Source organism: Nymphalis io, chromosome 2 (genome assembly GCF_905147045.1).
Source record: "Nymphalis io chromosome 2, ilAglIoxx1.1, whole genome shotgun sequence".
Lineage (NCBI taxonomy): Eukaryota > Metazoa > Arthropoda > Insecta > Lepidoptera > Nymphalidae > Nymphalis > Nymphalis io.
In genome coordinates this window covers 9296628-9318820 of record NC_065889.1, presented here as the reverse complement: position 1 = coordinate 9318820, position 22193 = coordinate 9296628, and the positions used below count along the sequence as shown (strand labels likewise).

Here is a 22193-nt window from a genome sequence, read left to right as displayed (position 1 = left end):
ATATTAAATAATTATATAATAATAACAAATAATTATTATAATATAATTAAATAAATCTATTTTGTATTTATATAACATAGTCATTTTTAAGAATCTTAATACTTTTATATTAAATAATTAAAGTGTGATGTATAATCATTTTAGCAATGCGTTAAAATATCATGAAAATAACCACAATAATGGTAAACTATACCCAGTCATAAACAACAGCAAATTTGTTTAGGGTTACCAATTTAAAAAAAGTATTTATACAATGTTATTACAGAGAGAATACATAGAACAATGTAGAAAACTGTGAATGACTTTAGTTAGAAGTTGTATAAAATCATTATTTTTTTTAGCTTATAACTTGAATATTTCACAAACAGATAAAAAATTTGAGAAAAAAATTTGGTTTTTTTTCTATCTCTTATTTATTTAAATTTGTGTCAAATATGAAGTCACTTAGATATGAGTGTTAGGTAAAAAGCCAAGATGGCCCAGTGGTTAGAACGTGTGAATCTTAACCGATGATTGTGGGTTAAAATCCGGGCATGCACCATTGAATTTTCATGTGCTTAATTTGTGTTTAAAATTCATCTCATGCTTGACGTTGAAGGAAAACATCGTGAGGAAACCTGCATGTGTCTAATTTCATTGAAATTATGCCACATGTGTATTCTACCAACCCGCATTTGAGCAGCGTGGTGGAATAAGCTCCAAACCTTCTCCTCAAAAGGGAGAGGAGACCTTAGCCCAGCAGTGGGACATTAACAAGCTGTTACTGTTAGGTGATAGGCTATAAGGCAATATTTTTGTTGTTTATGGACTTTAAGCAGGATGACATACGTGAAAGATGTAACTGAGGATATGAATAGAGAGAGATATTAGAAGCTAACAATAACACAATGCTAAAATTAATTTAATAAAGGCCAGGGAATAAATATGAGGTTCCTTTACCAATATAGTTTAATAAACTAGGTATATATTTAATAATATAATACAATGAACTAGAATTAAATTAAGATTTATATTCAACATTGTAATTTATATGAATCCCTTTCAAAATAAAGTTTACATCACAGATATAGTAAATTAGACAATTTTACACTGACAAGAGTGAAGACATGTTGGGGATACTGGTGAAGAAGGCATAAATAAGAAGATTCTGGATTACAATCTAAACTATCCATAATAAAGATCACCTAATGATGGACAGCTGAATACCCTCCAGACCAACTGAGGAATCTAGAATCCCAGAAAGACCTAAAATACCAAGGAAGACAACTGGCACACATTATGAGTAAAGAAGTTGTTGTCATAGAGTCCAATGCAAATTTAAAAGTTATTCGCATAATATGAATAAAAACGAAATATTCATCAATTTGCAATTCTACAGTATATACATAAATAGATTGTGATTTTGCCTGACACTAAATAGCAAAATAAAGAACATGTTGGTTACGGAACAAACATTAGCATAATATAAATCAATATATAAACAAAATACAAAAAAGGCACAGAGAACATGTTTGTGGATATAAAAAAAAAACAATTAAAAAAAATATCACAAAATTAGCACCATTTAAAAGAGTTTGTTATCAATTTGATTAAGGATATATAAAAAACTATCAAATTTTTCTAATAAAAAGGTAATCAAGTATTATACTACCTAATGGGTAAAGTGACCTTTTTGGTTTTGTAAATTATATGTAACTTTAAAGTATTTCTCAATTTACTTTAAATTTATTCAATGTTACTAAATTGGGACTATACTTTTTTGGGTTAAGTTCTTAAAAAAAGAATGTATGTACAAAGTAAAAATAGTTGATTTGTGAAAGAAATAATAATTTCATTATGTATTTACAATTCAATATTTGAAATGACTCGTATTTAAAAAAAAATGTAAATAAAAGTTTTTATTTAGTATAAGTTAAATTAATTAAAATTATTTTATTGTATCTAAATAAATCAATGTTGGATAGTCATATTAACTTCTAAAAATCCTATTTTAAAAAAGTAGTTCCAGAAACGTATCCAAAAACGTGTCCTACCAGCATCATACCAATACCGTCATAACTATTGTCAGACACTTAAAGAATATAATAAAAAGGTCCTTTTTCCTCTCTCCTTAGTAAAGGTAGAATACAAAATAAATGTGGTAGAATCCAATACTTGCAATTGGTTCTGCAAGATGTTTGCTTAATCACTAAACATGACATTATGAATATAAATATTGACTGACTAATTGATATTAAATATACTAGATACTATTAACACAAATTCAGTATATGAAAACTCAATGCTATTTAAATCTGCAAATCCATCGTCTCGGTTCTATGTTAAGGTACTTTCAAGGAAATAACTCAGTTTGCATCATTGTTAAACAAAGAAAAAATATTGAATAAGAGTTTAATTAATGCAAGGAGTTATTCAATTCAACAAGACAAAGACAAACAAATCTTCTGTTCAGTAAGATGAAAAAAAATATGAAAATCAATTTATGTTGCATAAGGCATTATGATATGTTCTAATTAAATTAACGATGAGTCACTCAGAATGTTCTAAATAATACAGAAAAAAAAAATACTTGAGATAAAAGAAATAAATATTAAAAATAATAATTACTTTTATTATTATTATCATTTAACTTCATACACCATTTGTTTTTTTTTAATATTTTCTATGATGGAAATAAGTAAATAATACTTTATAAAAAAACAAATGTTTTTATGGACACCTTAACAATACACAAAGAAATTAAAAAATAATTGCAGGAATCTGAGAACAAAAGATTCCAGACTTGTTAAATTTTAAACAAAATGGAAGGTGTCAGGTAGGGTAATAAAAATGACGAACACTTTTCTAATCAATAAACCATGATGCGCTTGTATTAAGTAGTTGACGTGCACAATATTTTAACTAAATATTTACATAAATAAGTATTTATTAACTTCAAGGTTTAATTACAATGCATGGCCTTCATAAATCGTAGTGTAAAATCAACAAATATAATTTTGAATAAATCCTTACCTTGTTCTTTATCCTTTAGTTTTATACAGGATTCGATACATAAAATGAATCACAGTTCAATAGTTTAATTTATACACATCGCCATCAAACTAAAGTGCGACGTAATAAATTACTATAAACGTAGTATTGTCGTATGGTTTGACAAAACCTTAAATCGATTATTTACTCAACACTGTGTTAATTTCAGAATAAGTAACCAAACACATTCAGTTCACAAAATGACACCTTTGAAGATGATTGACACTGTTCAATTTTGATCCATAATGATTTACACTGATTTTCAAACAATCAGAATAAAAACAGCTGGCTGATACTAACGCGTTTTTTTTCTTAATTCTACACAGACAAAAGTTGCACACAACGACACAAATCCAATCGCCATAGTATATTAACTTAACCGGTATCAACCATAAGGTTTTGAAATATTACCGGTTTTGTAAATTTGCTTATTTTTGACAAGACAATTTACTTGAACTGAAAATATTTTATTCTCTAATAAAATTATTATGCATCATTTAATTTATTAAATATCATTCATTACTAAAGGATATTAATCGTAAGTTCATAAAGATAAAAACTTGTACAAATAATACTAAAGTCTAAATATGATATTAAAATTTTAATATAAATAAAACATAATAATAAATTATTAAATCAGAATTTAAGCTGATAATATGCTTACTTAAATTGATAATATGCTATTATTAAAGAAAACTGACTTTCGATAAATATATAACATAAGACTTAGTAGCATTAAATAACAATAGCTTTTTTGGTTATACCTACGTAATTTAGATGTAAGTGTGTATTTAAAAAAACAATTGATTCCTATAAAAATATTTCATTTTCGACGTTTACATTATATATTAATTACATTCTAGGAAATAATATCAAAAGTCATTAAAATCTTTATTCGTAGTATAGCTCTTTGAATTATCACTGTTATGTCCACATAGAAAGTCCTCATCGTTAGATAAGCATAAATTTTTCAAAATCTCAGATGGAGATGGTATACTTTTGTCATTTAAAGGCACTGAATCAATGAATTCATCTATATTAGATGTCAGTTCTTCTATATTGTTTTCATTCGATACGGCGTTGGCTGCCGACGTTGGGTAATCAGAGCATATCGTATGATTTTCACCGAAGGCTTCTGTAATTATTGTGAAATTTTCAGATTCCATATCTTCCAATGACAATTTGGCTCCAGTTCGCACTAATTCAGCATTAACTTCTGATACTTCAAATTTAGTATTTTCGAATAAGTTTTCAATTGCAACGTTATTATTGAAATTAATGTCGTCTGATTCCTGTTTCTTTTTAAGTTTTTCAACGAGTTCACCAACTTTTCTTACAACAGAACCTGGTGGTTGGACTAAGCATTTATGAGTTCGCTGAGATACCTAAAATATATAAAGTAAGAAATAATTAGACAATAAATTGAAAATTTATTAATTTTTTTTACTTTTTATAATAATTGTAAAGTATTTGTCATACTTACTTTATACCTAAAACTTTTTTCACAGGCTGTACATTTATAGGGCATAGCACCTGTATGTATGCGTCTATGTACGAGATATGATACTCTTTGTCGAAAACATTTACCTGTAATTTTTTTTATTGAAATAATACTTTAAATTAAAAGATGTATAAATATTCTAAGAGCATGTCTAGTTATCTAATTATATATATATTGATATTTATATTATTAACATAATAAAATATGCTAATATAGTTACTTTACTTTACTACTTATAATATTTTACTGCTCGAGTCATAATTACCGTAGTATTTTAACTAGGTAATATATTAAACAAAAAGCTTTTCAGTGCTTGAAATAATTTGGCTTAATAACCCACCACAAGTTTCACATGCAAAAGGTTTTTCACCAGTATGAATTCGTTGATGATTATGCAAAGTCGAAAGCTCCTTAAACGCTCGGCCACAAAAACTGCACGTATGAGGTTTCTCATCATTGTGATATAAAAGATGTTTGTGGTAAGATTGCTGAAATGTAAAGGTTTTGTTGCATTGAGTACAGGAGTAGGGAGTTTCACCTGAAAGTAATAAAGGATATTCTATTAAACACGGAAAAAATATGGAAAAATGCATAGTATATACAAAATATTTTATATAATAAATAAAGCCTGTCAAAATTATATTTAACTCGACACTTAGAAATTAGTGCTAAATATGTGAAACTGAATTCTAAGGTGTGTGTAAGGTCGTTTTGTTAGTATAAATTACCTCCCAAATTAACACCAATTAATTTTAACCTGTATGAAGTCGTTTATGTTTCTTGAGAAAATATTTTGTTGTAAAGCATTTTCTGCATACTTCGCATTGCCATTGTTTACCATCACTTCTATGAATCTCAATGGGCTTATCTTCTATGACAATGTTACTGCTTGCTTCTGTTCTTTCTTTACTCTCACTAGACTCTGAACTGTTATTAGATGAAAAACCATAATGAGCTACTCTTAAATGGACCATCAGAGATCCTCGCATCTTAAAATGTTTAGTACATAAGTGACAATTATATCGAGTAAATGTATGTTGAGAATTATCATCAATGTTGTGAATTAAGCACTTGTGCATCCGTAGTATATCAGTATCCACAAATTGTAAACCACAGATATTGCATTTATTATTTGTCTGTAATAATGTAGATTCTGTTTTAACATTTGGTAAAAAAAGAGATTTGTTACTGTTAACATTACAATCCGAATTAGGGGATATTTCTACTATTGGCATAGTACTCAAAGCTAAAACTGGGAGCTTCGGATAAATCTTAACATACTTCATTGGTGTATTCGCTGTGGATAATGATGTTTTATTTTTGGATATAGGTTTCATTTTCTTTTGTTGGTCTGATGCCGTTTCCTTATTTTTATATGAAACAGAAACTCTTTTCTCCGAGTTTCCAGTTGTAGACATAATTTTCACATGACTGAATAAATGTATGGTGAGTTTATCTAATCCCGATACTTCTTCTTGGCAAACTGGACACAGAATCTTATTCGTTGATACGAATATGAGTCGATCTTTAAGAGATTGCGCATTATCAAAAACTCCCGTATGTAAACATATGGGACAAGGTAAAGTTGCAGCGTCAGCACTCATGGTATTAATTTGTTAAAAACTTATTAGAACCGGTATAAGCAATATGCCACAGCGTTAGCGTGAAACTAACCTGTCCGAGAGTTATTTTTGGAGGATTGCGTGTTTATTCTTTTGGCTGCATTTCAAGAAATTTTACATCGTAAACTCTGTCTGTATACATGAATTGAGTGCCGGAATGATTATACTTATATAATGAGACGCCACGCGTAATGTTTAAATTTTATATAATATTTAAATTAAATTTAAATAATCAGTTTACTTTTTCAACGAAATAAAACTAATTATATTAAGAGTAAATCTAACTAACTAGTCCTAAGTTAAGAAGAAAGTTTATCTTCTATAAGAAAGTAAAAAATAAGTATCCATATTGCTCTATTGTACTTATTACCAATTTATTTTAAGAAATTTATACCATTAGAAGAATAAAAACTGTGTTTCTGATTCTTTGATATAAAATCACATTACATTATTGTTATTTATTGAATTACATGCAGATATCGAAAACCAACGAAAAGTTTTTAAAATACTAATGCATTTTAGTATTAATTTGTTAGTTGGGTACCATTTAAATTGACTGAAGACTTTTTGAAGATTGTCAAGGATAACATAATGCTACGAACACTTATGATCGTTATTGTAAAAACTTAGCTGCTGAAAATTCATCCTATAAAGAAATAATGGGGTTTCTGTTAGTTTAATTAGTCGTAAGGAATTAAGTATAAACATGAATTGTGATAGAATATATTAACGATACTAATTTTTCAAGGAAAATCAATAAAAACTGGAATTACAACGAATAATTAAATATAATTCATTCAATACTTACGACTGAAAACCGACAAAGTTAAAGATTACGATTGCTGAGCACTACCCTTGATAAAATTATTTTTGTATCTGTGTGAACATTTGTTTATTTTCATATTTTTTAATTTGTTGTTTTGAATTTTCGAATGATGGCGGTGTGTCTGTCAGGGAAACGAAAATTATTGACTCTAATAAACTTCGATTTAACAGTCCATAGTTACATTATTAAATGCGTCAGTTTTCTATGTCGATTTAGTTAAAAAAATTTTCTAAAAATGAGTAGTGAACAAAGTGGAAAAGTGCCTAGATATATGGCCCAACTCTTAGAAGAACTTGGGTGGAATCAGGGTACAAGAATACCTTTAGCCAGCCCTGATAATCAAAACTTTGAAACTGTTTTAATTGAAAGGTAAAATTTATATATTTTCAGTTTATTAAACTTTTTATATTAAAATAAAACTAAATTAAGTGGTTCATTTAAAGGCAAAATGAGATACAACGCTTAAAAGAAAGCCTTATCGCACAAAACCAAAAACGAGATGACCTCAACAACTACAAACAGCACGTCCAATCTGAGTACCAGGAAAATACCGTAAGAACTATCATCGAATTATTATACAATATGGTTATTAGATTTATACAAACAGGATCATGAAATTCAAGCGTGTCACATCAATAGTCTAAATTTAAAACGGATGAAACTGCCAAGCGCAGCTACTGATATAATAATAGTATATTCTAAAACCTTCTTAAAAATCATATAAGTTTATGTATATTGCTTTAGTAGTAGTTTATTATAGATTTGGGATATGTAAATTGTTATTATAAGCAATTAATTAACTTATTTTGAATTTCAGCGTCTACTTTTTGCACACAAACAGCAGTTGGAGCAAGAAGTGAAGTTACGGCAGCTGTCACTCAATGAAGCAGATAGATTAGATCGAGATATAGTTGACTGCAGCAAACAGACCAGTTCTATTAGTTCTCGCAGAGATAATGTTCAAAGTAAAATATCATAATTTTATTATAGGATATGAGAATTATACTGGTTTTTATTAATAATTTATACTAAATTGTAATATTTGTTTTGTTATATTTAATGAATGAATTAATTACGAAAAAAAATTAACAAAACATCAATGTATTTCAGTTTCCATTGCCCGATTATTAAAAAAGGCTGATTCTTTAAAAAGTGAGGTGTGTGGTGAGCGGGGAGCTTTACAAGAATGGAGGGCAGCTCTTGAGCGAAGTTCCGGAGATATCACAGCCATAGAACAGTTTACTAAGCAAGATCTTTCAAAGGCCAAAGTAATAGAAAAACTATATTTAAAATTCAAAAATATTAGTTCTGTAGTTATGCTGTTAGCTGAGCTTCAGCACAGAGTCACTATGCAATGTATCACAACCATTTCATTAGGTGCAAATTCCAATGGCTTTGTAAAAAAACTGTATGCCATAAATTGTGTCATTAATAAATATACTGTATATTATATAATAATATTACTTAACTTTTGAAGCGAGTATGTTTATTTCACGGCATTAATATTTGACTTATGTTGAAAGTAGTTCTTAAGCATGTTATTGTATTGAGTATTTGTATTTATTGTTGATTTTAAATGTTAATTTCTAGGCCCTGGAGATAAAAAGACAGAAATTGAAATTAGAACATGACCAATTACAAGAGCATCTTAATCAAGTTGTGTCCAATCTTAATGCGGAGGAAAGGGCATGTGAAAGAATTTCTGTTCAGGTAAATTTTAAGGTTGTACATTAGTTAGAGCATACTTACTTAGGAAAATTAGACTTCTTTGGGTGGGTGACTCACTACCTACCAGCCATCGCTGAACACATATATTTTCAAGGGGAATAGTTAATTTGATTATATACATAAAAAAGTAATTTAGTATCATGGGTTGCAGTTTTGTTTCAAAAGTAATAACTTATTTACTAATATAAATTCATCAATGCAATTAAGTAATATTTTCAATTTTGTTACGCCAAAAATAATTTATATTTTGTTCAAACTACTATAAAGATTTATAATTATTGTTTCGGTACAGAAATAAGTCCAGAATCATAACATTTTAAAATAAAATCAATGTTAATTTTATTTTAACTCATTTTACAAATTAAAAATTAATTATATAATTCGATTTAAATACATCGAACAATTTATAATTTTATCCTTATATAAATCAGTGCTTTGCATTGTCTTGGTACCCTCCTACTGATTTCAGTATATAATAAATTTGTTTTTATGCTATATTCTCTTTGATCTACTAAAAGGTTATCAAACATTATGACAACATTTCTGGTAGATAGACTGCATTTACACATGAAAGGGCAAGACTGTTCCTATACCTAAATATAAATAAATGTCAGATAATCGGAATCATATGGTCTAAATATCTTTGACCTTAAGTTCCAGTTTGCTGCGCGCCAAATTTAATTAAAATTGATTTTGTGGTTTACTCGTGAAAGCGTAAAAGTCAAACAGAGTTATTTTCTCATAAATAATATTAGTAAAGATTTATATGTTTACAGGTAATGGAAGGTATGGAGCAAAGGAAACAAATGATGATGATGTGGACTAATGCTGTAGAGAACCTGCGCCAGCGGGACACAGATATACGTCACATTAGAGAGGTAGGAGGATGCTTAGTGGTTACACTCGATGGCTCCACTTCGACAAAGTGTATTGTGACGAACACGGTTTATGAACAGTGTTTTCCTACACTAGAATTGTGTGATCTATAATACTTGGATGTTTGGCCTTTACTTGATAAAATATATTAATATTTTATTTATTGTATAAAATATTTAAAAAATTAAATATCATGCTTGCGGTTCTAATGAAATATTTTTATGCAAATGCCAGGGCTCGGACAAGCTTGTTTGGTTGCAATAACAAGCAATTTTTTTATTACTATGTTTCGATTTCAAGTGAGAGCTTCGTTCTGCTGAGTAAACCAGTATAACTGGATGCGCAATGGACGTAACGTCTTCCTTCTCACACATTAAACGTATAAGAAGTATTTATGATCTTACAATGATTACAAATAAACAATTTACAATAAGGTGGCACATTTGCTTGTTAACTTAAAAAATACTTTAATTATTTCTATGGCAGGATTATGCAGTACTCGAGACGGAAGCGAACACCCTAGCGGAGCAGTGTCGCGAGCAGCAGAGCTTCTGCGATCAGCAGCGGGGCAACAACGCGGACGCGCAGCGCGACTGCGACGCGCTCGCGCAGCGACTCGCGCAGCTGCGGCGCGCGCACCAGCACCTCGCCGAGCAGGACGCCGGCCTCGACAGCGAGGCGAGTGCCGGCCGCTGCGGGACCGCAGGCCCAGCACATGTCTCGCCCGCACGTCGACTTACAATCTCGTTTATAAAATTACATGAAAATAATATCGTCAAGATAAATGAGAAAGCAGAGTTATAAAAGGGAAATAATGTTATTACCGTAACAGCCTGTGAACGTCCCACTGCTGGGCTAAAGGCCTCCTCTCCTCTTTTGGAGGAGAAGGTTTGGAGCTTATTCTACCACGCTGCTCCAATGCGGGTTGGTGGAATACACGTGTGGCAGAATTTCAGTGAAATTAGACACATGCAGGCTTCCTCACAATGTTTTCATTCACCGTCAAGCACAAGATGAATTATACAAATTAAGCACAGGAAAATTCAGCGTTGCTTGCCCGGGCTTGAACCTACGATCATCGGTTAAGATTGACGCGTTCTTACCACTGTGCCGCCATCTCGGCTCTTGTTAATGTTATTTAAATTATATTTTTTTTTCAGGTCCACAGTCTTCAGCGAGAATTGAGTAATATGCGTATTGCGCTGGAGAAGCTGCACATGGAGAACAGGCAGTTACTTGATGACCAGCATAAGAGAGACGTCGCGCTGAGCGCGCTCAACACTAAGGTACGGAACATTTATTATTCAGTCAAAAAATTATGTATGTATGAGTATTACTTCACAGGCTGTCTCACTGGTTGCCAAAGACCTGTTTCTCCAGTTAAGGACAAGGTTTAGAGCTCATTTCACCACAGCATTATTCCACTGGTATGTGTGCTATGAGGGAATTACAATTCCTATTTGTTAATTTGCCAGGTCACAACTATAAGAATCGGACATTCTTGATTTGGAAACAGAATTTTGGCCTTTAACGGTCTTGGGCTATTACCCCAAATTTAACGAAGCGTATCGACAACTTGAAGCAGAAAATCGGTGCTTCGTTTGAACTTGAAAAGTCCGGGAACTTTTCACTAGTGATCTCACTTACCTAGCTCATGAGTCAACATCTACAATTTTGTCTGTTTGTCCCAATTTTGGTGTAATAAATAAATATCAATAAATAAATACCTTTTGCATGTGGTTAGTTCTTTAGATAGGGATAAGGGCGGTCGCCCTTCATTTGTTAAATACTAGTTGCTATTATTTTAATTTGTATTATTTATTACAGATAAAGGAATTGAAAGAGAAACTTCTGGACTCTACGGACAAATCGAAATGTTCTGAGAAACGGGCTAAAGAGTTGGAGGACATGCTAAATGTAAGTATGTTAATATTGTTTTGTTGTCCTTATTTGTTACATTTAGAAACAGTGCAGTGTGTCTCTTTCATTCATCTCTAGTCATATCATCACCCTTCTTGCTAATATTTCGATCCTACTCTTTTCTTCTCCCATTCCCCATTTGACGAGCCGGTCGGCGTGGTTGGTAGATACTTGCCTTTTCACGCCGAAGGTTGTGGGTTCGATTCCCACCCAGGACAAACATTTGTCTGCATGAACATGTCTGTCTGTCCTGAGTCTGGGTGTAATTATCTATATAAGTATGTATTTACAAAAGAAAAATAGTGTATATGTAGTATATCAGTTGTCTGGTTTCCATAACACAAGTTTTGTACAAGCTTAAATTGGGATCAGATGGCCGTGTGTTAAAAATGTCCCAGGATATATTATTATTATTATATTATTATTCATGCTTGAGATTCTTCTTGTAATTCACGTTTTCACATTTCAAGGACAAGGCAAGATTCTAATCATCTTCAGGCTTTTTCGTCACCAGTGCTACTTTTATACTTTTAAATGTATAATTTCGTAAATATAATTTTATATCTCCATGCGCCACCAACCGTGGGAACTAAGATCTTGTGTCCTTATTCTCGTAGATTCACTGGTGCAGTCACCATTTCAGCCGGAACACAACAATACTAAGTACTGCTTTGCATATTTTGATCATACAATTTATTTACATGTTTATTTTATTTAATAGGAGGAAGAGCGTTTTGCTAATCAATTGACAGTGAACCAGCAACGCGCCATGCACTGTTCATTCGTCGAACAACAGAAGCTTCTAGTTCTTAAGAACGAAGAGAAATTGTTCCACATGCAACTCAAGTGTAAGACACCCTTATAATATTTTTATAATAAATTCGTATCTATAGTCTTTCTTGCTCTATATAAAACACACGTAAAAAAACTAGCAAACATCTAATTATATCTCAAGTTTGCTCTTTTTTTTTATAGAATAGGAAGGCGGACGAGCATATAAGCCACCTGATGGTAAGTGGTCACCAACGCCCTTAGACATTGGCATTGTAAGAAATGTTAACCATCGCTTACATCACCAATGCGCCACCAACCTTGGGAACTAAGATGTTACGTCCCTTGTGCCTATAATTACACTGGCTCACTCACCCTTCAAACCGGAACACAACAATACTAAGTACTGCGTTTTGCGGTAGAATATCTAATGAGTGGGTGGTACCTACCCAGACGACATGCTCAAACATTATAATATTTTCCCATTTAATTTTCTCCCTTGTGCATTTAATACTACGATGGTTGATAAAAAAAATACGGTAAAGAAATATATTACGAACAAAGTAATAAGCTTAATTTAAATTTTAATTAATATCTATCATGTCCTCTCTTAGACAAACTCTGTACTTTGTTCAATGTTGATAACAAGAAGGGAAGCGTAGCTGGATTTTTTCATTTAGAAGGATCTTTAGTTGTTCTGTTGTAGATGTTGTCCTTAAAGGTCACGAGTGGCGTGAAAATGTTTGCCTTTTTGTACGGTTTTTATTTATTTATTTATTTATTCTTTACAAACATTTAGTATTATTATAATAGCAAGTATAACATATTGTATGCAAAGGCGGCCTTATCACCTGTAGTGATCTCTTCCAAGCAACCTCTGTAATGAGAAATATTTATGGTTTTTATTTTTGGAAAGAGACAAATCTCATGATGTTATATGATTAGTAAGGCTGATGTAGTCAGTTTGGAAGTTTACTTTCGCCTAAATTACAACCTGTTTGGAGTGTGTGGCGAAGCGAAACTAACGACCCATTTTTAAACCGCAATTCAAACTTTTAATGGCCCTTGTAATATTCGGAGTATATCGTTTTTCTCCTTGAAGTAAACTCTTTTCGCAATATCACTATAATAAATATATACCGATTTAGGATATTTTTCTTACATGCTACATGACTGCCTCAAAGGCCGCAGACCCGGAGGTTCTGGGTTCAATTCCCAGGTCGGGCCAGTAAAGAGTTATTGGGTTCCCACTCTACACTCCCGTACACCCCCCTGCCTCGGAAATCATGTAAAACCGTTGGCTCTGCGCCTGAACTCTTTCCGGTCGTGTCGGATTGCCATCGGATTATGAGAGTTTGATTGAGATGAGAGGAGATATTATAGTGCACAAATTGTTTGCGCACACACTTGTGCACTATAATATATCCTGCATAGTTGGCTAATCTCTCTTGAGATTGGTCGCCGTGGTCGAAATCGGTCTGGAGGACATTACATGCTACCACGAAAAAAGATGTACAATAAAGTCTCATATCATATCCAGGCACTTGAACTTCAATTGTCTGCGAATCCCACGTTGATTGTCATTTTACAATTTTAAGTATGAATTCGTCGCTAGCAGGAGTTTGTGAGGTGTGCGGCGGGGCTTGCTCTAATTTGCCATACACAACGCCAAACATTTTGTCTTTAGAACGCCCACGGTGCTACATAGCCTAAATAATCACAATATCAGCAGTGTCAGCTTAAACACGCCGTATTTCTTTATCAAAGCTCGTAACTAACTGTCCTTTTTTGTGGTGTATGATGCTGACAATGGGAATGGTTGTACTTCACTTAGTTCATCATATTCAATTATCACTAACGCATGCCCTATTGACCACTAACATTGCAGCGTCGAAGGCGGTCATGAGCAAACTGGACACGAAACAACGTGGCGTGGAACGAAACTTGCAAAGTCAAAAGGAATCACTTTACGCGATTGTACGTAAATCGTTTTTCGTAACTATATTCGGAACGCTTTTGTGTATATTAAGAAACTACTGGAAACTTTGGTAATTCATAAGTAAATCGAAAGCGTTTTTGGAGCTCTGTCCCGGTTAATATCTGCAATCTTCCGTTCAAATTATTTATGTTACTTACTACCATTTCGACGTTAATGTGCTTTTAGCAATTAAAATAGTTTTGTTAAATAACCAATATTATCAAATATATATACATAATGGTCATGTCTCCAGTGCTACCAAGTGGAGACGATCGGGTCTCAAGTGTCGCACATGGAGGGGGCGCAGGCCGAGCGCGAGTGTTCCGCGGAGCTCGCCGCCAGGGAAGAGAGGTTGGTTGGTGGTGATATTATTGATTTTATAATGAACCAGCTGCGAGCTATGACCTGTCCACTTAGCTCGGCTTAAATTTAATCAATTTTTATTAGTAGTAGCTGGACGACCGCGCTTCGCTAAACTAGGTTATTTTTTTTTGATAATTGCGCTTTATCAGGAAAGATAAATTATCTAAATACAAAAGTTGTATCAAATATTTAGAGCCGTTTCGGAGATATACGAAATAAATTTATTTATTTATCTTTAAATATTATATGATATTTAAAAAAGAGTCCTCTGTTAATTAATTTATTACCTTTTCATCGAATTTGACTGTAACCCGTTTAAGTGTGATCGAATAACCAGGAATGTAAAAACTAAAACTATTACATTTACTCGTAATGTGTTCTACATCGGTAAATGAAAGATGTAAATAACATATGCCTCCCGGGGCTGGGAGATAAAGTACGTGTGTCGTTTGTTTCACGGAAAAAAATTTGCGGAGTCGTCATAACATTATGATGTCCCCGCAGGTTGAAGGACGTCCTGGCGCGGCACGCGTCGCGTGTGGCGCTGCTGGAGCGCCACGCGGCGCGCCTGCACGACGACATGCGGCGTCTGGCGCGCGACCTGCAGCAGCGACACGCGCACCACGGCTCGCTGGTACCACAACCTCCTACAAACACAGTCTATTGAGAATGTTTTGTATAATTAAATGAAAATGACGCAACGATGATAGCATTGCTATTATTAAAGTAACAATTTAAAGCAGCGGTGACTATCCCGCGCTCGTTTTTACTTTTTCATACTAGACTTACTTTCGCGAATCTTTTAAAGATTTTGTGTCGATGCCTTTAATTTATTTCCTTTTCCAGCAAAGTCGCCTAAAGACGTCGATGCTGAACGTGGAGGGCGGCGAGAAGGAGGTGCGCGCGGCCCGCGACGTGTGGCGCCGCCAGCGGGTGGAGGAGGCGCTCATGCGCCTGCGGGTGGCGCACGCCTCGCGCGCGCTGGCCGGGCTCGGCGACGCCGCCTTCACGCTCGACAAGCAGCGCCTGCAGCTCGACGCGGTCAGCGACTTTATCGACTACCTAGCACTCGCCGAAGGCATTCCTTAATAGCACCACCACAATCACTCATAACTCACAAACGAACCTGCTAGCAAAAGCGTTTTCATAAAAAATCATAGCGACAGGTATCCAAATAAAAGACTGTCAAATCCTTTTTACAGATTTTTAGCCCGTCAATAATGGTTTCAAATACCAAAGCGACCGCTCTCATTTGTATCGTATGGTTGATGACTGAATATGCGGTTGAATATCCATGGTATATGCGAGTGGCACATGCCCAGACGAGCTTTCGATAGCGATATACCTTCCCAGTGTAAATATGATATACCGTTGCAGGCGATGAACGAGCGCCTGGTGGAGATCAGCGCGCGGCGCGACATGTTCGGCGTGCAGCGGCGCGCGCTGCTGGAGCACTGCGGCCGCCTGCGCAGCGAGATCCGCGAGCGCCAGCAGCGCGTGCTGCAGCTCGTCAAGAGGTACTTTTCACTAACGATATTGGTATGATGTGTTTCATCATCACTTGCGTGCCCTTTTTCTAGTCTCTGGGTCGCACACTGTTTTATTTCCCATTTTTTTTCCTATTTAGTTTAAGTTCGCATGTGTCATCCGTCCATAGTCCATCCGTCTTAAACAACAAGAGCATTCACAGCACAATTCCATAGTCGTAATTATTAGATGGAATTTTAATATTTTCTATCTGTGGCTATGTTAATCTAAATTCGTCGTGTACTTTACATTGCAGATACGACATTTTCATTGCTTCATTAGGAAAAGACGAAGCGGGTCAAGAGCTCTCTGTAACATTCTTCAAAATAAAGGTATTTATCAAGTCAACAAGTCATTTAAATATATTTTTTTATTGAATAGGTAGGCGGACGAGCATATGGGCCACCTGATGGTAAGTGGTAACCAACGTCCATAGACATCGGTATTATAGGAAATGTTAACCATCGCTTACATCGCCAATGCGCCATCAACCTTGAGTACTAAAATGTTATGTCCCTTGTGCCTGTAATTACACTGGGTCACTCACCCTTCAAACCGGAACACAACAATACCAAGTACTGCTGTTTTGCGGTAGAATATCTGATGAGTGGGTGGTATCTACCCAGACGGGCTTGCACAAAGCCCACCATCTTACTTTGTCGATATAGATATGAAACAATTAATAATGGCATACATATCGCAACCGCATTATACTTTATTTATAACCTCGCCCGACGGTTCGACAACGTTGCACCCGTCGTGGTCATCACCTGACTGGGACTCCGTAGTCGATAGCACGAGTTTTCTGGATACGAGAGGTATTCGTTGGATGTCGCGACGCACGATAGCGCACGCCGGCACTGGAGTAGCTAATAGCTAGCGTGTGCGGGGCGGCAGTTCGCGGCGGAGCGCGCGGAGCTGCGCGCGCGCGGCGCGGCGCTGGACGCGGACGTCTCGCGGCGCGAGCGCGACGTGGCGGCGCTGGAGGCCGCGCTGCGCGTGCTGCACGCCGCGCACGCGCACTTCCTGCACCGCGTCGCGCCGCTCGACGACACCGGTCAGTGCGCACTTACATAACAAACGCAATACTTTCCTATATCCTTGTTTCGTACCGTTCGTAACGTATATTGAATATTAATTTATTTTTCCGTGATCTGTCAGCGCCTGAAATGGAAGAGGTCTCGGAGCTGACAAAGCGATACTACGCCAAACGGGACGAGCTGAAGGCGTTGACCGCCGACATCGCTGAGGCTGAACAGGGTTTAAACGAAAACAGTTCGAGACTCACCATGATCACTGACAAATACAAACAGCTAACCCTCAGAGAGTGAGTTATTTACTTACATATTAGTAAAGTTTACTTGTAACAAAATAAATTCAAATATTTTTTATTTAGTAGCCTCTTACGAGGACTTTTGAAGCATTATTTTACAAGGTTAAGTACCGATTTAGTGCGCGCCTTTTCATACTATATATAGCCTTTTCCGCTTCTTCGCCGAGCCCTGTGCCCAAAGATTGCCCCGAAGAGATTGCCATCTTATCCACATGCCTTTGTACATCTCACGCTTTTGTATTTATAATTGTTTTTAAATGAGTATTAAAGCGAGCACCGACTTAGAGAGTAAATGATTACAAAAATAACGATAACAAAAAATAACGATAACAAAAAATAACGATAACAAAAAATAACGATAACAAAAAATAACGATAACAAAAAATAACGATAACAAAAAATAACGATAACAAAAAATAACGATAACAAAAAAACCTTATAATCATAATTGTTCAATAATCGAGTTACGTATTACGTCAATTGTATACAAATACTTCATTTAATAATAGGTGTCCTTCAGGTGTAATCTCGATTGAAATTTACCGTATCGCAGATTAGAGTGTGAGAATGAGCTGGACAGCGTGAAAGAGAGGCTCGAGAAGCAAGAGAGACGGTTGCAGAAGGCGCATGAAATCGTGCAGAATAATGCGCGTCGCGCTAAGAAACTAATAGAGGGAGTTGACGATTGGCGAATATTCCAGGTATGAAATACTTACCGTTTTTTATGGTTTTGTTTGAAATCGATCATTTCCAAGCTTATGTCTTATAAGTTGTTGCTTCATGGATTGAATGAAATCAAGATTAGGCGTTGCCATATTTTGTGTGTAAATCTTTTTAAAGATTATATAAGTATAGAAACGGTCGCAATGCTCCTCGAGTTACTGTAAATAACGAAATAGAAAAGTATTGTATGAATCGGAGTGAGTGCGGTGCGGGCAGATGTCGCTGTGCGTGCGGGACTGGTGCGAGGCGGCGCACGGCGCGCTGCAGGCGCTGGCCGAGCTGCCGGAAGGCGCGCCCGCGTGTGCCGCGTGCCTGGCCGCGCTGCTGGCTGCCGCGCAACTCGAGCGGATGCTCGGCGCACACCAGCGGCGCCTCCACGTGCTCGTGCAAAGGTGCGCCCTCACCGTTCAATTAATTCAACATATTTATCGCTTATTGCACAAAATGGTATTGACACTTTAGATGTCCTATTGTAAATGTCCGACGAGCTATATGTTTTTTCTTTAAAATTCAAATTTCTGTTAATTATATATATTTGTTTTATAAACAGGATAATAAATAATGGAACAGCGCTTGCGAGAGACTCGTCGACGGAACAAGCAGGTAGGCTTTAAGCGAAGCGGCTGTTAAAACTTTCTGTAATCGCGCATATGTAATATATGCGCGATTACAGAAAGTAATGATGAAAATGTAACAATAATAATTGCAGAGGGCTTGTTCTCGGCGTCGTCGTCGTCCAGCGGGAGCGGCGTCAGCATCGCCTCGGGGTTTACGCGTCGCCTAACCGAATTTCGCCGCCAGCTGGCGCCCAAGGTGCAGGAGAAGGCGGTGAGGCCCATTTTGTTTATGCATATGTGCACATTTTGCACGGTTAATAATTATTATTAAGGTCTGATGTTATAATTTCATGGAATTTTAATTTTTAAATTTATTTATATCCAATCGTCTTCATTTCATACAATACCACGGACATTCAATGTTTATTAAAAAAAATTATTCAACTCAATTAATTACTTATTGAATTGTTAATCTAGATATGAGTTTGTTCGTATATCGAACATAGTACTGCTTCATACTAGAAGCAATTATTACTATTATAAATTTTTTCTTGGAAATGTTTACATGATGCCTACTGATATGTCATTTTTGTTACAGTTGATTGACGATATTCGTGAACAAGGTATGTTTATATTTTTTTACACCACAGATAAAAAATAATCTTTACTAACATTATAAATGCGACGTAATTACATATGTACGTTACGTTTTCACAAATAGAACACTGAACCGATTTTGAAGAAGTTTGGTATGAAGCAAGCGTGAACCCCGAGAAAGGACATAAGCTAATTTTTATATCAACCCCTCCCAAAACACCAACATCTCCCCCTCTTACCTAACATGCGGTGCGAACACTAGTTTAATATAAGGTGTTTGAAAACTCAGACTTAGAAGTAATTAGAAGAACAGTGCATTGCTATTCTATATACATTTAATTTAGGTTATTTTTAATATTGAGTGAGATTAATAAGAAAGCGTTTATTGAGTCAATTTAAACATTGATCAGGTGATTTTCTTTCCGTAACCGTAACAGCCTGTGAATGTCCCACTGCTGGGCTAAAGGCCTCCTCTCCCTTTTTGAGGAGAAGGTTTGGAGCTCATTCCCCCACGCTGCTCCAATGTGAGTTGGTGGAATACACATGTGGCAGAATTTAAGTGAAATTAGACACATGCAGGTTTCCTCACGATGTTTACCTTCACGAGATGAATTATAATCACAAATTAAGTACATGAAAATTCAGTGGTGCTTGCCCGGATTTGAACCCACGATCATCGGTTAAAATTCACGCGTTTTTACCACTGGGCCATCTCGGCTTCATTTTTCTTAAAAACCAGCAAATACAATGTATTCAATCTATCAACTTATTTTCCCACATTGATCTGCATTTCAATATGCATTAAAATCCTAAATATTGCTCTATAATTATTATATTACTAATTGATAAATTATTTTCAAAAAATAAATATCGGTCATGTTTTATCACTTTGCTCAATTCCACTTGCTTTCTTAGTATCTGCGTTTATGTGACAGTTTATCTTAAAATTAATTGTATTATTATAATTTGTATCGCTTATTTGTAATATTTTATAGAGTAATGTGCCTTGTATATATATTTATTATAAATCAGTATTCAGTAGAAGATATAAATGATAAAAAGTTTGAAGTATGTATTCGTTATTTTTTACAGGATATATAAACTTATTTGTATATAATAATTTCATATATATGGAGTATAATATTTTTTTTTTAAATAATTATGTTCGAATTAAAATATAGCACATTCATGACATTACATCTGATATTACAATTATAAAAAAATAAGGCTTATTATATTGTACGGGTTTTTATAAATGATAGAAGAGCGCGAAGATAGGATTCAGTGATGTTCATACAGGATATATAATTGTATATGATTATTTTATGTATTTTTTTTATTCTTAAAAATAGAGTGATTTCTTGTCAGTTCTTCTTGGTAAAATCTACAATCCGAGCCGATGATAGCTCTAAATTGAAATTAAAATTGTGCAATTAATATTTTAAAAGCGCTAGAAAACGTTAGACTTTGACTTTATATTTAATAATTCAAATATATCGTTTCAGCGCGACGTTCCTCGATTTCATTGCGAGTTGTGACACTAGGACTGGAAGATGTTGCTCCCATGATGGTGTCCACGTTGACGTCGCGCAAGTCATTGAGATAAAATTGACATACTCCTTATTAATACGACCGGAATTTGAGGATCACGATATTAGGAGCTTTACTCTTGCATACATATTAGCAGTTAGACTCTACTCAATCGTAACTACACATGCGATTGAGTAAATTATAAACTATTCAAAAATATATTTGCATATATATCTTATGACAGGGAAATGATAAAGTATTGATTTCACGATGTCTGTTTAAAAAAAAACAAACATTGTTTTGATTCATTCGAATTGAACACAGATAAGATGGCATTCATTACGCATTGTTTCATGCATTTTTACAAGCTTCATTTAGTTTTGTTTTTGCATGTGTGGGTGAAATATTTCTATTGAATTTTGAACTAAACATTCAAACGGTTGCGCTAAAATTTTGGTACTGTTGACAAAACAGTCTTGTATTTTAAATTATGTGTCATTGTATATTATATAAGTAAAAGCTCGTTTTAGAATATATATATATATATATATAATATAATATATATATATATAATATAATATATATATATATATATATATATATATATATATATATATTACGGAGGCGATATGTATTTGTAAACGCTTTTCTAATTAAAATTATTGTATGAACACTATAAATTATATTTTTTTACATAAATGTATATCAAACATTAACTTCAAAATAGTGAAGTAAAAACTAACTAGACAAATATTTTCTTCCATTCTTGGTGTATATGTAAATAATTTTTAAAGTAAATCATTTATTTTTGTATAATACTTTTTTGATTGCTTTCAGATAAGTTTTTGACTTAACCGTAAATGCTAGTCATTTGTTATATTTACTAATAAATATTTATTAAATTGAACAGTTTTTTTTATTATTGAATGTTTACATACATTTGTTATTCAACTATAAAATATTATAGATATAACAATCTACAATATTTTGAAGTTTTATTAAATCAGCCATTGATTGCTAACAATTTTAATGAAATTAAGAATGATTTTAATGAAATGAATATGAAACGTAAATTTATTATAAATGTAAGAAAGCTTCAATTCAAAAAATCATTTTAGTTTACAGCAATATCTATATAAAGTTACTAATAGTTGCTCATTAATAATTAGTTTGATGAACTATTTTGCTGACTAAACGATTAATAACCGAATACAGAAAAGTTTTCTAAATCGCTGCCGATTTCTGGACTGTTTACACGCAGTTCGCACACTACTCTGTCGGTCTTAAAATATGATTTCGATTTGAAATTTA

General features: G+C 34.1%; 3 protein-coding genes across 5 annotated transcripts in view; 1 reads left to right on the top strand and 2 right to left on the bottom strand.

Annotated features, from left to right (window-relative positions):
* Positions 1-3386, bottom strand: part of LOC126774253 (E3 ubiquitin-protein ligase TRIP12) — a 32931-nt gene extending 29545 nt beyond the window's left edge. For 2 of the 3 annotated variants that reach the window (XM_050495683.1, XM_050495706.1), the window contains exon 1: positions 3013-3385. The gene's annotated coding sequence lies outside the window, so the exon portion shown is untranslated. Of the gene's footprint in view, positions 1-3012 lie in introns of all 3 variants that reach the window. The other variant, XM_050495700.1, reaches the window with a different exon arrangement.
* A 446-nt stretch (positions 3387-3832) lies between these two features.
* Positions 3833-6214, bottom strand: LOC126774449 (zinc finger protein 33A). The gene is made up of 4 exons (XM_050495997.1): positions 5289-6214; positions 4872-5069; positions 4514-4617; positions 3833-4415 (listed from the first exon to the last, which is right to left on the bottom strand). Exons 1-4 carry the CDS (start codon positions 6133-6135, stop codon positions 3903-3905), a joined length of 1662 nt encoding a protein of 553 aa, XP_050351954.1. The 5' UTR covers positions 6136-6214; the 3' UTR covers positions 3833-3902.
* An 881-nt stretch (positions 6215-7095) lies between these two features.
* LOC126774424 (coiled-coil domain-containing protein 39) lies at positions 7096-21421 on the top strand. Its single transcript, XM_050495954.1, has 24 exons — positions 7096-7348; positions 7423-7531; positions 7797-7944; positions 8090-8247; positions 8570-8689; positions 9484-9585; positions 10070-10261; positions 10744-10869; positions 11411-11500; positions 12225-12351; positions 14163-14251; positions 14506-14603; positions 15120-15249; positions 15462-15656; positions 15993-16132; positions 16399-16474; positions 17040-17199; positions 17304-17469; positions 18029-18176; positions 18415-18590; positions 18749-18801; positions 18908-19026; positions 19354-19378; positions 20858-21421. The coding sequence occupies exons 1-24, from the start codon at positions 7215-7217 to the stop codon at positions 20956-20958; spliced, it is 2982 nt and encodes a 993-aa protein (XP_050351911.1). The 5' UTR covers positions 7096-7214; the 3' UTR covers positions 20959-21421.
* The last annotated feature ends 772 nt before the right edge of the window (positions 21422-22193 follow it).